A 12,602-nucleotide genomic window follows, 5' to 3' on the forward strand; every position below is an offset into this window, starting at 1 on the left:
CCCAAAAAAACAAAATAAATAAAATTTAAAAATAAAATAAAAAAAGAGGCCCATAGTCTGACCTCTGGCTGGGGAGGGGTCCCACAGTCCCCTTAGAAGATAAACATCCTCCTGTGGGCTCCCAAGGACCCTTCCCTGGGCCTGGAGGCTGAAGTGGGGCAATGCTCCTAGAGTGGAGCTACGAGACAACTCTCTGGCCCCCCTGCCTCTGCTTCCAGGGACCGAGAAGGCACGATGGAAGAAACAGACCCCAGGACATCGGAATTCAGAACCAGCCCCCCCGAGCTGGAAGGGATCCGAGCTTGGATACTGCCCCTGCAGCTGAGCCCCCAGGGTCCCGGGAATTCCACAGAGGTGGCCCGTGTGCCCAGCGAGCCTGGGAGCCCAGTGGACCCCTGCTCAGGGCAGTTAGCAGCTTAGTCTTGGTTTTGAGCCTCAGAAAGCGTTTTAGTGGCATTGTCCCCACGCTGGCTACAGAAACCCCAAGGGCTGGTACCACCCCCGGCTTGCTCACTACTGCGTCCCAGGGCCTGGCTTGTACCTGCACGCGTGCGTGCGCACCCATTCGCTTCAGTCATGTCCGACTCGTTGCTGCCCTGTGGACTGTGGTCCACCAGGCTCCTCTGTTCACGGGATTCTCCAGGCAAGAACACTGGAGTGGGTTGCCATGCTCTCCTCCAGGGGATCTTCCCAACCCAGGGATCGAACCCTGGTCTCTCCCATTGCAGGCGATTCTTAACTCTCTGAGCCACCAGGGAAACCCACGAAGTACATAGTAGGCACTTAGTATCTGTTGAATGAATAAGGGAAGCATTAGTACCAGATTTGTCTGGTTTTCCCCAGACTTTCTTGGTTTTAGCACTGAAAGTCCAGGAGCCCAGGAACTCCCTGAGACCCCAGAAACCCTAGGTCTGAACTCCACCCTCCATCTGTCCCACATAAACGTATTTCAGTCCCACATGTTGGCCTTTTAACACACAGCTGGTGTTAGGTAGCTTGGTCTTGCACTGGAGTGAACTACAGGGCCTGTAAATGGACTTAAGGACCCTACCCCAGAGCTTCTGGTCCAGCCAGCCTAGGGTGGGGAGAAACCCATAATTTGATTTCCTCCTTTTTTTTTGCCCATGGCCATGCCAAGCAGCAGGCAGGATCTTAGTTCCCTGACCAGGGATTGAACCCATGCCCCCTACCTTGGGAGCACAGAATCTTAGCCACTGGACTGCCAGGGAAGTCCACCATAATTTGATTTTCTAACAAGTTCTCAGAGATGCTGATGCAATGCTGATGCGGATTTAAGATTCTGCTGAGGGAACACTGATTTCCCTAGCCCACTGAGCTGTCCCTGATCCCCTGGGGAGCTTGTAGAGCAGACCTATGTGGGCCCCACCCAGGGGACCTCAGATGGAGTCCTTCTGAGTGGTTGTGGTGGGGGTAGAATCTCCACTAGGTAATCCTGATATCTTGCCCTGGGCAGGGCGGGGGCTGCCTCTGACCTCACCCTGGGGCCTCTCGGAGGCTGAGGCCCTAGGGGAGGGCTGAGCACAGCGCAGAGCAAAGGTCTCCAGGGGGCCAAGGACACTGCAGATCCCCCCATCTTACTGAAATAGAAAGTTCTGAAGATACAAGTGTCTATCCACATTTCTTGGGTGTCCCTTGAGCCTAGGAATTAATAATATGGGATGGAGAGCAAAGATGGGCAGCCAACTGGCCAGGGACAGTCAGGGCAGGCCCCGTCCGCACGCACCCGTGGGCCCCCAGCCCCAGCCTCACGGGACTAGGTCTCCATCGTGATGGGCCCCTGGGATGCCCGCCATCTCACAGAGCTGCAGCAGGCCTGCCTCTCAAAAGTCCTGCTGGGAGCGGGTCCTTCCTCCTCATCTCTGGACCACCTCTGGACCTACTCACCTCTCCTCTGTACACCAGACCCCTGCTAGGAATGCACAGCCCACCCAAGGCTTCTCCACTTAACCCACTCACCCCTGTTGTCATGTTGCTTTGGGTCATCAGCATTTCTAGAGCCCCAGGCAGGCCAGCCTAAGCCCCACGCAGAGCCCACCCGCTCTGACCCTCAGCCTCCTCCTCCCTCTAGGAGGCCTTGAACTGCCCTTGGGCCCCACTGCCCTCTCCTGAGTGCCAGGGGGACAGAGGGGACAGCACCCGCCTTGGAAGGAACGTGACTCTCCTCGGAACCTAGAAGGGGGCCCCACAGACATGGGGGGCACGTGGGGAAGTCCCGGGCTGAGTGTCAAGCCCTTGGGTTCCAGGCCAGGCCCTCAGTCCAGACCCAGCCCGGCAATCACCGCAGAGGACCTGGGCCAATGAGGGGAAAATGTGCCCGGGCAGGGGGTGCGGTCAGAGAGCTGCCCCCCTTCCACATCCCCTCCCTCACTCCACCCCTAATACACTGCCTGGAAGCTTCTGGAAGGTGCTCTGGGACTGACAACCTAGTTTTGCCCGATTACACTGGGCAGTGAGTAGAATCTATTCCAGGTCTACCCTCCGAATAGGGGGTATCCGGGTCTATCCCCCAGGAAGTCTCAGGGACCACCCTGCGAAAGCAAGATGATGGTGTGAGACCCCTTTCCCCCGCTCCCTCCCTTACACACATATCTACTGAGCACATAGTAGGGGCTGCACACACACACACACACACAGTCTCACACGGACCCCCAGGAGAACAGACTCCCGAGCACAGCCCGCCCCCCGGGAGTAGCCCCCCAGGAGGACAGAGGGGCCTGACACGTGATTGAACGCCCACCTCACCTCCCACACACGCCCACACCTGCCCCACACCCGGGCCCCGCCAGCCCCCACCCGGACCCCTCCAGGTATCAGAGGAAGCGGGAATGGGGGGGCAGGCAGGAAGGGGCGGCTCCGGCAGCTGCCGCCTGGGGCCTCGCTGTGTCGCTGGCCCTGTAATTTACCCCTGGCAGGGCCCAGCCCCTGAGCGGCTCGCTCCCCACCTCCCAACCTGCCACGGACGCCAGCTGCTGTGAACACACGCTTCCACTTGCAGGGGGCGGCATCCTCGTGACATGGGTGTGATGTGGACTCACACCCACTGGAGCCTAAGCAGACAGACACCCCCACAAGACAAATGAGCTTGCCTATGGAGGTACAGGAGTGCACGCACACACACACACACAGAGACAAAACAGACACCCAGGGCTGGGGGGAGACACACATACACTCCTGTGCGTGCACCTGGCCCACCTGGCCACGGGCCGCACACTCATCACAGGGCAGACACACATCGTCCCAGCACCTGTGACCTGGAGACAGGACGGGCAGGAGGGGAGCGCTCTGGGTGCTAGGAACCCTGGACCCAGGGTCTCAAGAGGAGCGTCTCCTGGCTGGGAGGGAAGGAGCGGATCAGGTTATGGTTGGCCCCTCCCTGCCCAGGGACTCTCCAAGACCCCACCTGAGGCCACCCCAGGAAGCAGCCTCCACGGCCCTCAGCCCTGCATCCCTGTCACCCAGTTCCTTCTTCCCTGTAACCACAGGCCCTCCAGCTTCGGGCTGAGCCGGGGGTCTGACCGCAGGCCCCTCAGTGGATGTGGAGCCGGGGTGCAAAACCATGTGTTTATTTTTATTAGAAATGTTCTTGGTATAAAAACAATCATGCGCTACACATTGTCGTCAATAACCATCACCAGACACCCAGGCACTGAACTCCGTGTCATCGGCAGGAGGGGCAGGCGGGCAGGCGGGCAGGACACACGGCAGACGGGCGGGGGGCAGGCGGGCAGGCTGCGGGCCACGGGGACGCACACAGAGGCCACCAGGAGGACGCGGCACTTGGCAACACACTCGAGATTCGTTTTTGTTTTGGCTTTTTTGTGTTTTGATTTTTTTTTCCCTTTTTTTCTCTTTAGCGACATGTAGGATTTGGCGAATCGGCAAGAGATGGCAGGGAGAGGGAAATGAAGGTGAGGAGGGGGCTGAGGACAGGAAACAAAAATTCACAAGAGGAGAGATGGGCGGAGCACAGGAGAAAAGACGGGGAGAGCTGGAGACGGCAGAGAAAAGGCAGAGACAGAAAGAGGGGAGATACAGAAAAAGCAGAGAGCGCATAGACAGAGACACACGGCGAGAAAAGGTGATACAGAGAGAGAAGAGAACGCAAGACTGGGATGGAGACTGAGTCACCAACAGGACAGGCAGAGACGAGGGAGAAAACCAGCGCGGGGCGCCTCCCAACCTGAGCCTCGGTGGTTTGGGGTGGGGAGGGGCCGTGGTCCAGGACGCAGGTGCTCAGGTGGCCTGAGGCTTCCCAGCACCCCCAGCCTCCTCCTGGCCCCGGCCCGGCTTGTCCAGGGCACCCAGCAGTGACTGCCGGGGGTCCCACTGTCAGCAGCACCAAGCCATGTCCACGGGCGCCCACAGGCGGGAAGGACATCGGCTGGGCCCCTGGGCGTGGCCCTGGCCCGACGCACCATCCACCAGGGTCTCCGTCCTTCTCCTCCTGGGCAGCTCCAGGGGCTGAGCTAGATGGCATGGTTGGTGTAGGTGACGTAGGTCTGTTTGGTGGCCAGCGCTGGAAGGAGAGAGACCGGGGAGCCAGGAGTCAGGGGCTGTCTTCATCCGACGCCCCTTCCGCAGGCATGGCCCTGCCCAGGGCATCAGCACCCACCCCGCCCACTGCGGCACTTCCCCCAGACCCATCCCGCCCACCCCCACACCGGGGCTGCTGGCCTGGCGGGCCCATCTGTCTTCACCCTGTCCCCCTAGGCAGACCCTCCTTGGAGCTCTCCCTGCTGACCCCATCCTTCTGTGGGTGTCACCCCCCACCCCACGGAGTCCCTGCATCCTCCTGATCCCACCAGGCTTTAAGAGGATCGTGTTTATCTGTGATATGATACAGCCTTCAAGTATGACCAGGGGAGAGTTTTTCACACACTTTCCATGTGCACACACTTTGGAAATGCACATGCAAAGAATACACACAGACAAACTGCCTTGGGGGAATGAGCAGAAATGCAGACAGAGGAGATAACGGAACCAGAGAGGGGCCTCAGGGGGCTGGGCACTGGAGCGTGTGCCTGACTCGGCCCTACTCCCACCCCCGGGGAGAGGGAAGTCCTCGGGGGCTCTCAGCCTCATGCAGCCTCGTTCCCCGCCCCCCGCCATCGGGGGTCCTATCTCACCCCAGCCCTGAGCCCCTCTTATCTGCATGTGTCACTCTGGCTCCCGCTCACCCACTATGGGGGCCAGGGCTGCCTCTCTGGGTGTCTCCGCTCCCCCCAGCCACAGTTAGGGGACCATGTCAGCTGCCCCCCACCCCGACCCCGGGTGTCCCAAGTGCCTCCACTCGCTGGAGTTCAGCCTCGGGAGGAGGCCAGGTAAACACAACCCTCTTGGAACACTGAGGAGCTGAGACCAGAGGGGTGAGGAGCCCAGCCCGAATCCTGGGGTTTTTCCTGTCCTGCCAGGGTTCAGGGTCTCCCTCTATGACCTGCAGACACCTTTGGGGAGTCAGGGAGGCTTGTCTGTGGTGCCAAGAGAGTAGACTGGATGGGGGACATCACGGCGCCCTCGGTCATAAAACTGCCTTGACTGTCAGGACCCTAACAGCTCAGGACAGCGGGGAGCATCTACTGGGCACAGCCAGGGGTGTCTGCCTGGAGAAGGTAACGCGGAAGATGGCAGGATGGTGGGCGGCACCCTGACCACCCCCAGCCATCTATCTACCAGTTTTCACTGCCAAGTTAAGGACCATATTTCCCAGCCTCCCTTGCAGCCCGGAGTGGCCTCGTGTGACCACATTCCTGCTAATGACAAGTGTCAAGGGCTGTGCGCAGCGTCCATACCATTTGATGAAAATAGACTGTTCCCATGCACAAGGAGTGGGAAATGGACCTTTATTGTTTTAAACCACTGAGATTTGGCAGAATTATTTGTTACCATAAAATGATCAAGCTCATTCTTTGGGGGGAAAAAAAAAGATTGTTTCCTCCCTACTTCCTCTCTTTTCTTTTCTATGGCCAGAAGAGACATCGAGGTCGAGTAGCCCCAGCCATGAGGATGACGACAACCCTCTAGGACCCGCCGGAAAGACACTCGGAAGGAACCCAGGTCCCTGCTGCTACAGGGAACCCAGGTCCCTGCTCCCACCATGCACCACGAGATCAGAGAGAAACAAATCTGATTTGAGCCGCTCTGTCCTGGGGCCTCTTTGTCATAGCAGCTCACTCATACAGGCAGGACTGCGGCGACCCTCTCTCAGAGGGTCCCCCGGGTTGCCAGGATGGGGTGAGCAGGGGGGACACCAGGGGACCAGCGGGGAGGCTAAAGGAAGAACTGTCTCCTGGCCCGGGCTGAGAGTGGCCTTGTGAGGTAGGTGAGCTGAACTAGTCCCTGTCAGCGGAAATGTCCAAGCAGAAGATTAACCATCACTGGGCAGGGGCAGGGAGTTTCAGGTTTTAGGTGCCACCTGGACAGGTGCTACTGGAAGGCAATGGTGTCCACGACACCCAGGACAGCAATAAGCACCCAGCACAGCACCGCACACCGTGTGAAGGACACCCACCTTCATTTCTAAAACGGCCTACGTCCCTCCGGGAGGCTGGAGGACCAAGGGTGGAGAAGGAGCACGGCTGTGACCTCAGGCAGTTCCTCCCCCGCCCTGTGAGGTCTCCCGGCCTACAGCAGGAGGGGAGAGGCCCTTTTTGCTGAGATTTCCTCCCCTTCAGCCGCCCCACCTCTCCACCCACTCTCTCCCCCAGTCTCAGAAAAAGAGCCAGCCGCTGACAGTGACTCTCACGTCCGCAGGCCAGGCTACTGAGCATCAATTCTCCAGGGCTCCATCACCCCTTGGGTGAACTGATAAGACTGAATTTTCAAACCTGTAAACCCATCGGCAGCTGCTGGCTCAGAGGGGAAGGAAAACCTCAGCAGCAAGATCGCCGCTGACTGCAGGGACACAGAGCCTGAGGTGGGGGCGGTGGGGGTGTGGAAGAGCAGCGGGGACAGAGAAAGTGGGGGTAGGGGAGGGACAGCTGGGCCCCTCCTCTCCTTCCAAGACCAGAGCTGCCTCCTCTAGAAAACCCAATCCATGGGTTTCAGAACCTGGAAGTGCCTTCAACCCTCTGCTATAAGCCAGCAGCCCCAGAGCCCTTCAATGGAGCCTCAGTCTGACCTTCTGGAAAATGGGAGCAATGATTCCACCCACAGCACCCAGGAGCTGAGGCTCAAAAGGAAGAGCTCTGGCCATGAGTCAGGACACTTGAGATCCAACCCTGCCCTCACTGGTGTAGGGGATCTCAGCCCCTGCCACGCGGACTTTCTAACAAAGTGAACTGCTCAGAACCTCAACTCCCTCATCTGTAAAATGGGGTGATCATAAGCCCTTACCTGCTCTCAGAAACTGGGTAGATAGAAATACTCCCTAAACCCTGAAAAATGGTAGGTGAAGGGGCTGGGCTAAGATATCGATAAGGACAGGATGGGGCTAGCAACACTCCAGGGGTGGCAGCAGCGTGTGGAAGGGGACGGGCGGAGGTGTGGCCCAAGGGCCCCAACCCATCCCTCACTGATGCCGCCTGGCTGCCGGCTTTCAGTCCCGCTGCCTCAGCTAACAATTAGCTGGGCAGTGGCGGCACGAGCTGTCAGCCCCCATTTGTCGTCCCCGTGTTTTCTCGCCTAATCTGCCTGCAATCGGGCCCCTGAATTATTTATTCTGTTGTTTGTTTAAAGATACGTGGCCTGCCAGTGACAGAGTGAAAAATGTCCCTGCTCCACGGAATGACACCTCCCCATTCCTCCGGCTCACACCCCCACGATCTGGCTGTTCCCAGAATTAATCACCCGGCTCCCGCTCCGCGCCTCCATGGCCGCTGTTGTCCCCGAGCTGAGAAGGTGGGCCTCCCGTCCTCAGTGCAGGGGGCCGTGGGGAGGACCAGCTCTCACCCTGCCCTCTCGGGAAGCAGGAGGCTGGGAAAGCTGAGTCTCCCTTGCCAGGCCCGCACAGGGACCCCTCCCTGTCCCCTGTCCTCAGGCCAAGCCCGAGTAGAGGCAGAGGCAACAATGTCAGCCCTGGGGTTCCCTCTGGCCGGTCATAGCGCTATGCGCACCACCCTCCGGGGTCAGGGTGCTCTCTCCTGCTAGACACAGGGGTCTGAGCGGGTTGATACCCCACTTGCTCTCATGAGCCCTGGAGCAAAGTGGGGCCTGGAGGGATGGGACCCAAGGAGGGTGAGCCTCCCTGGGAAGGAGGAAAAGGAAGTCTGGAGTGTGGGGTGGGAAGCAGTGAGGGGTCCCCGCTCAGGACAGAAGGACCTCGTTAGGGGTTGCACTGGGGGTTCTGCACATCTGAGTGGACACGAAAGACCAGAGGCGGGAAGGCCCATGAGGACACCACCCCTTCCCATCACAGGCAGAGGGTCCATGTGGCATCTGAAGGGAGCCCCAGGCTGTGTGTAGGTACAGGGAAGTTGGAAAGAAGTGTACACTGTAGAGAATAACATGTCATTTGGTGGAGGGTATGGCCAAGTGTTATCAGGGGTGTTAAGCAAAGGAGGGGCGTGCTGGAAGCCAGGTACTCAGCTCTGCACAGAGAGATGGGGAGGACATATGGAGTCAGAGTCAAAAGAAAGACACTGCATGGGGCCAGCTAGTCACTAGCTTGCTGTGTGACCTCAGGAGAATCACTCACCCTCCCTGGGCCTCAGCTGGGGATCCAGCCCAAGCCGGGCCTCACAGGACTGCTGTGAAGACCATTCAAAGGGGAGAGATCTCTGGGAAGTGAAAAGATCTGTTTGGATGTGGGAAGGGACTTTCCTCCTTTCTACTTTTTCTACAGGTGGGAATGACTGATAACGGAAGATGCTTCAACCAGAGCCCCAGGGCGGGGAGCCTGTAGGAGGGGCTATCCCAGCCCAAACACCTGCTAGGGAGGTCTCCTGTTTCTCCTGATCTCTTGGTGGGTGACAAAGGGGCCCCTCTCTGGAGACTGTGCTCGCCAATCTCCCTCCTGCTGCTCCCAACAATGTCCGCTTGCGGCCTTTCCCTCAGAACTAGAGGGCGGAAGCGGAGTGCTGCCCCGAAGGGCCAGTATCTGAACCTCTCCTGGGAAAGGGGCTCTTCGTCTCTTCTGCCACCAACAGAAGGCCCCTAAGACTCTCCCTGTGGGGAGGCAGGAAGGGCTGCTATTTTAACCATTCGGACCTTTACAGGGGGTCCAGGGAGGGAGTCAAGGTCTGCAGTGGGACCAGAAGTTCCCCTCCACCCTGTCCACCTGGAAGCAGTCGGCAGTGAGGCCCGTACAGTCCCAGCCCACAGGCCAGAGGCCTCTGTCTCTACTTAGAGGCAGCGGGACATCACCCGCCGCCATGTGGCCCTGGGAGTCCCTCGCCTCTGAGCCTTCCTATTCTCATCTATTGTTTAGTCGCTCAGTTGTGTCCAGCTCTTTTGTGATCCCATGGGCTGCAGCCCACCAGGCTCCTCTCTCCATGGGATTTCCCAGGCCAGAATACTGGAGTGGGCTGCCATTTCCTTCCCCAGGGGATCTTCCCCACCCAGGGATCGAACCCGGGTCTCCTACATTGTAGGCGGATTCTTTACCATCTGAGCCACCAGGGAAGCCCTTCCTCATCTATAGCCTCAAATAATTAAAAATCACTGCTTTCAAGGTTGCTGTGAAGATGAAAAGTGGTTCCTGGCAGGTGTGGCCCACAGTGGGGGTTCAAGAAATGGTCACCACTGTTACTGGTCCCTGGAGGCCCAACCTGTCCCTCCCATGCCCTACCTCTCTCTCCTTGGACATCTCCCTAAGAACCACAGCTCTGCAGGCCCTGTTCCCCACCCCAGGCCTCACTTACCCATTCCAGGACCGGAGTTCTGAGTCCCCCTCTCTCAGGACCCTGCCTTGGGGCAGCTGGACAAAGCCAAGCTGAGGGATTTCAACTGCTTCCAGATAGTGCCCCCCTCCCCAGGGAGACTGAAAGGGCACAGGCCCGGATGTGGACGCCAAGGTGGAGAAATCCCGGAGTCTCAGGTCACCCTGCCTGAACCAGGCCCGCCATAGCCTCTTCCTAGGTGGGAATAGTTCCCGGGAAGGGAGAGGCAAGAGTCCCCCTCCCAGGACGGGGCGGGGCAAAGCGGGCTAAGCTGGTGCCTCGAGGCTTTCCTGGGTGGGAACCCCGCACGTTGGCCTCAGGGCTCTCCCAGTGACCCCAATGGACCAGACTTAGTTGGGAGCGGGGAGGCGCAGACCTGCTCCAGGAAGAGGGCGGGGCCTAGGCTGGCTCAGTGGGAGAGGGGCGGGGCCTGGGCTGGTCCAGAGGGAGAGGGGCGGGGCCTGGGCTGGTCCAGAGGGAGAGGGGCGGGGCCTGGGCTGACTCAGCGGGAGAGGGGCGGGGCCTGGGCTGGTCCAGTGGGAGAGGGGCGGGGCCGGGCACTCACCGGGGGCTTCCAGGTTCTCACAGAGCTCGGACTTGGCCTCGCCGTTGGGCCGGAAGCTGCCTTTCTGCGTGAACTTGTTGGACATGGTAGCGGCGGTGACGACGGCTTTGAGGCTGCGCTTGCGCTTGGGCACGTTCTGCTCCGGGTGGAAGAGGATGATGTAGACCTTGGGCATGTAGAGCATCCCCAGGGACACCGAGGCGCTCAGACTCACCGAGACCGTCAGCGTCGTCGTCTGGATGTACAGCTGGGGGCGGGCCGGGGGCGGTGTCAGGGCGTGCTCTGCCCCGGGCTCCCGGGGGGCCCTGTCCGAAGCCCACCCCTCAGACAGACACAGCTGGGGACCCCTCCCTGTGTCTTGCTGGTTTCAGGCGGAAGAGAGCCATGGTATAGAGCCTGGAATCAGCCTGGCTCCACCACTGTCACTACGTGATCTTGGACAAGCCACATCCTTTGGGCGTCTGTTTCCTCGGGCATGAGAGTTCTAGTCCTTACCTCATAGGGTTGCTGTGAGTTTGCAATGACTTAATAAATGGCAAAGGCATGTAAAATAATATCTGGCATGTGGTCGGTGCACACAAGTGTTCACTACTGTTATGTGCTGGGCAGAAGCCCAGGGGCAGGGCTCTCAGGGGACAGCTGACCCTCCCCTGAAGCAGCCCCCTGCACAGGTCTGGGAGTGAGGTGAACATCTGGGGTGCCTTGTAGTAGCTCCCAGTGGCCATGGCACAGCGCCGTGGCCAGGACCCCCATTCAGTGACTGTCCCCCCACCCATGCCACTCTGCAGAGCAGGTGGCTGGCACAGGAGCCATGGCACCGTCGTGATCCACTGATGGCAGCCCAGTCAAAGCTCATTTCACGCTCACTCGCCAGCACTAACAGTGACAGATGTTTAGCAAAATGAAAGCCCATTAATCTGGGTGTCGGGTAATCCATTCTTCAATAGTGGGGGCTTCCAGGCAGGGCCCTACAATTCCCACCGCCCCAGCCTGGGATCCCCTCCCCACCTCCTCCTTCCCTCCTGGGCCTCCAGGTCTCAGCTGCCCCTCTGGCCTCCTCAGCTAGGGTGGGGCCAGGGGAAGCCCAGGCTGTGGCCCCCAGGTCTGGGTATGGGAAAGCAGAAAATGCTCTCTGCCTCCTAGATCTGCCGTTTCTGAGCCTGGGATACCTCCCCTGGGGCCTGGTTAATGTACCACCTCCTCCAGGAAGCTCTCCCTGACTCCCAGATCCTAGCCAATCCCCCAAGACAGCCTTCACTCCTTGCACCCAGCCCAGCAGTGGGGGACCCAGGTCTAGACTTGAGTCCTGAGGTCACAGGAGCCCTAGCTTCATTGGAAAGTCTCCTGAAGAGAGGGGCCAGGTCCTCTTGTTCTCATATTCTCCCCATCCCTTGCCCCTCCCCATAAATACCTCATGACCTGAATCTGAAGGCCTGCATCTCAGCCACCCTTCCCCGGGGTTCTTGCCTTTGGAAAGGAGCTGGAGAAGTTGGAGGGTCTGAGAGGAGAGAGCTGTGTGACACTGGGGAAGTCTCATCCCCTCTCCAGCCCTCAATTTTCTCATCAGCACAATGGGATGATAGCACCTACCTCACCCAAACCACGAGGATACCCAAGCACAGACTATGAGGTCACATGAAACTTACAGGGCACTGAAAGAGGGTGAGGGGAGGAGGCTGGGAGTGTGGCGAGGCCACCATTCAGAAAATGTCACAGACCCAGGGAAATGGGAGCCTGTTCCTCAGTGAGCACACACGCCTCTGTCCTCACACATGACCCACACTCTCACCCACGGGCACAGCACTACCCCCCAGTATGCAGACAGGAAAGGTCATGACAAGCCAGTGGAGGGTGCCAGTCACCTCTCCCACCCCGGAGATGGCATTGGGGCCCCAGGGTGGAAGGGGTGGAGGGGTCCAGGCTCCAGAGTATCATAACAGACCCTTGGAGAAGATAGTGGAGGTCTGAATTTAGCAAGAACAGGCATGTTATCTGGGTCTTCACCATTGACTGGGGGTTCCCTGGGGACAAGGCATGCCTCTGTCATTAGATTTGGGGATCCCTGAAGGCAGGGTTGTCTCTTCTTTCACACTGGGGATTCTTGGGTATATTTCCAGGGTAGATTCATCTTAGGTCATTTGCCCCCACCTTGGTGATGGGGGGAGGTACCGTTGGGCCAAAATGAGGTTGGTGGGACAGGG

At 59.0% G+C, this 12,602-nt stretch overlaps 1 protein-coding gene across 5 annotated transcripts in view; it reads right to left on the reverse strand.

The window, feature by feature from the left end:
• Positions 1–3,568: 3,568 nt before the first annotated feature.
• The window catches only part of GRM4 (glutamate metabotropic receptor 4), a 113,215-nt gene continuing 104,181 nt past the window's right edge, over positions 3,569–12,602 (reverse strand). For 3 of the 5 annotated variants that reach the window (XM_043450556.1, XM_043450555.1, XM_043450554.1), the window contains exons 10-11: positions 10,402–10,648; positions 3,569–4,537 (exon numbers count right to left, since the gene is read on the reverse strand). In XM_043450556.1, the coding sequence (XP_043306491.1) occupies positions 4,488–4,537; positions 10,402–10,648 (297 nt within the window). In that variant the 3' untranslated portion in view covers positions 3,569–4,487. The remainder of the gene's footprint in view (positions 4,538–10,401; positions 10,649–12,602) is intronic. The other 2 variants (XM_043450558.1, XM_043450559.1) reach the window with 2 other exon arrangements.

This window comes from Cervus canadensis, chromosome 28, assembly GCF_019320065.1.
Source record: "Cervus canadensis isolate Bull #8, Minnesota chromosome 28, ASM1932006v1, whole genome shotgun sequence".
In the NCBI taxonomy this organism is placed as follows: Eukaryota; Metazoa; Chordata; class Mammalia; order Artiodactyla; family Cervidae; genus Cervus; species Cervus canadensis.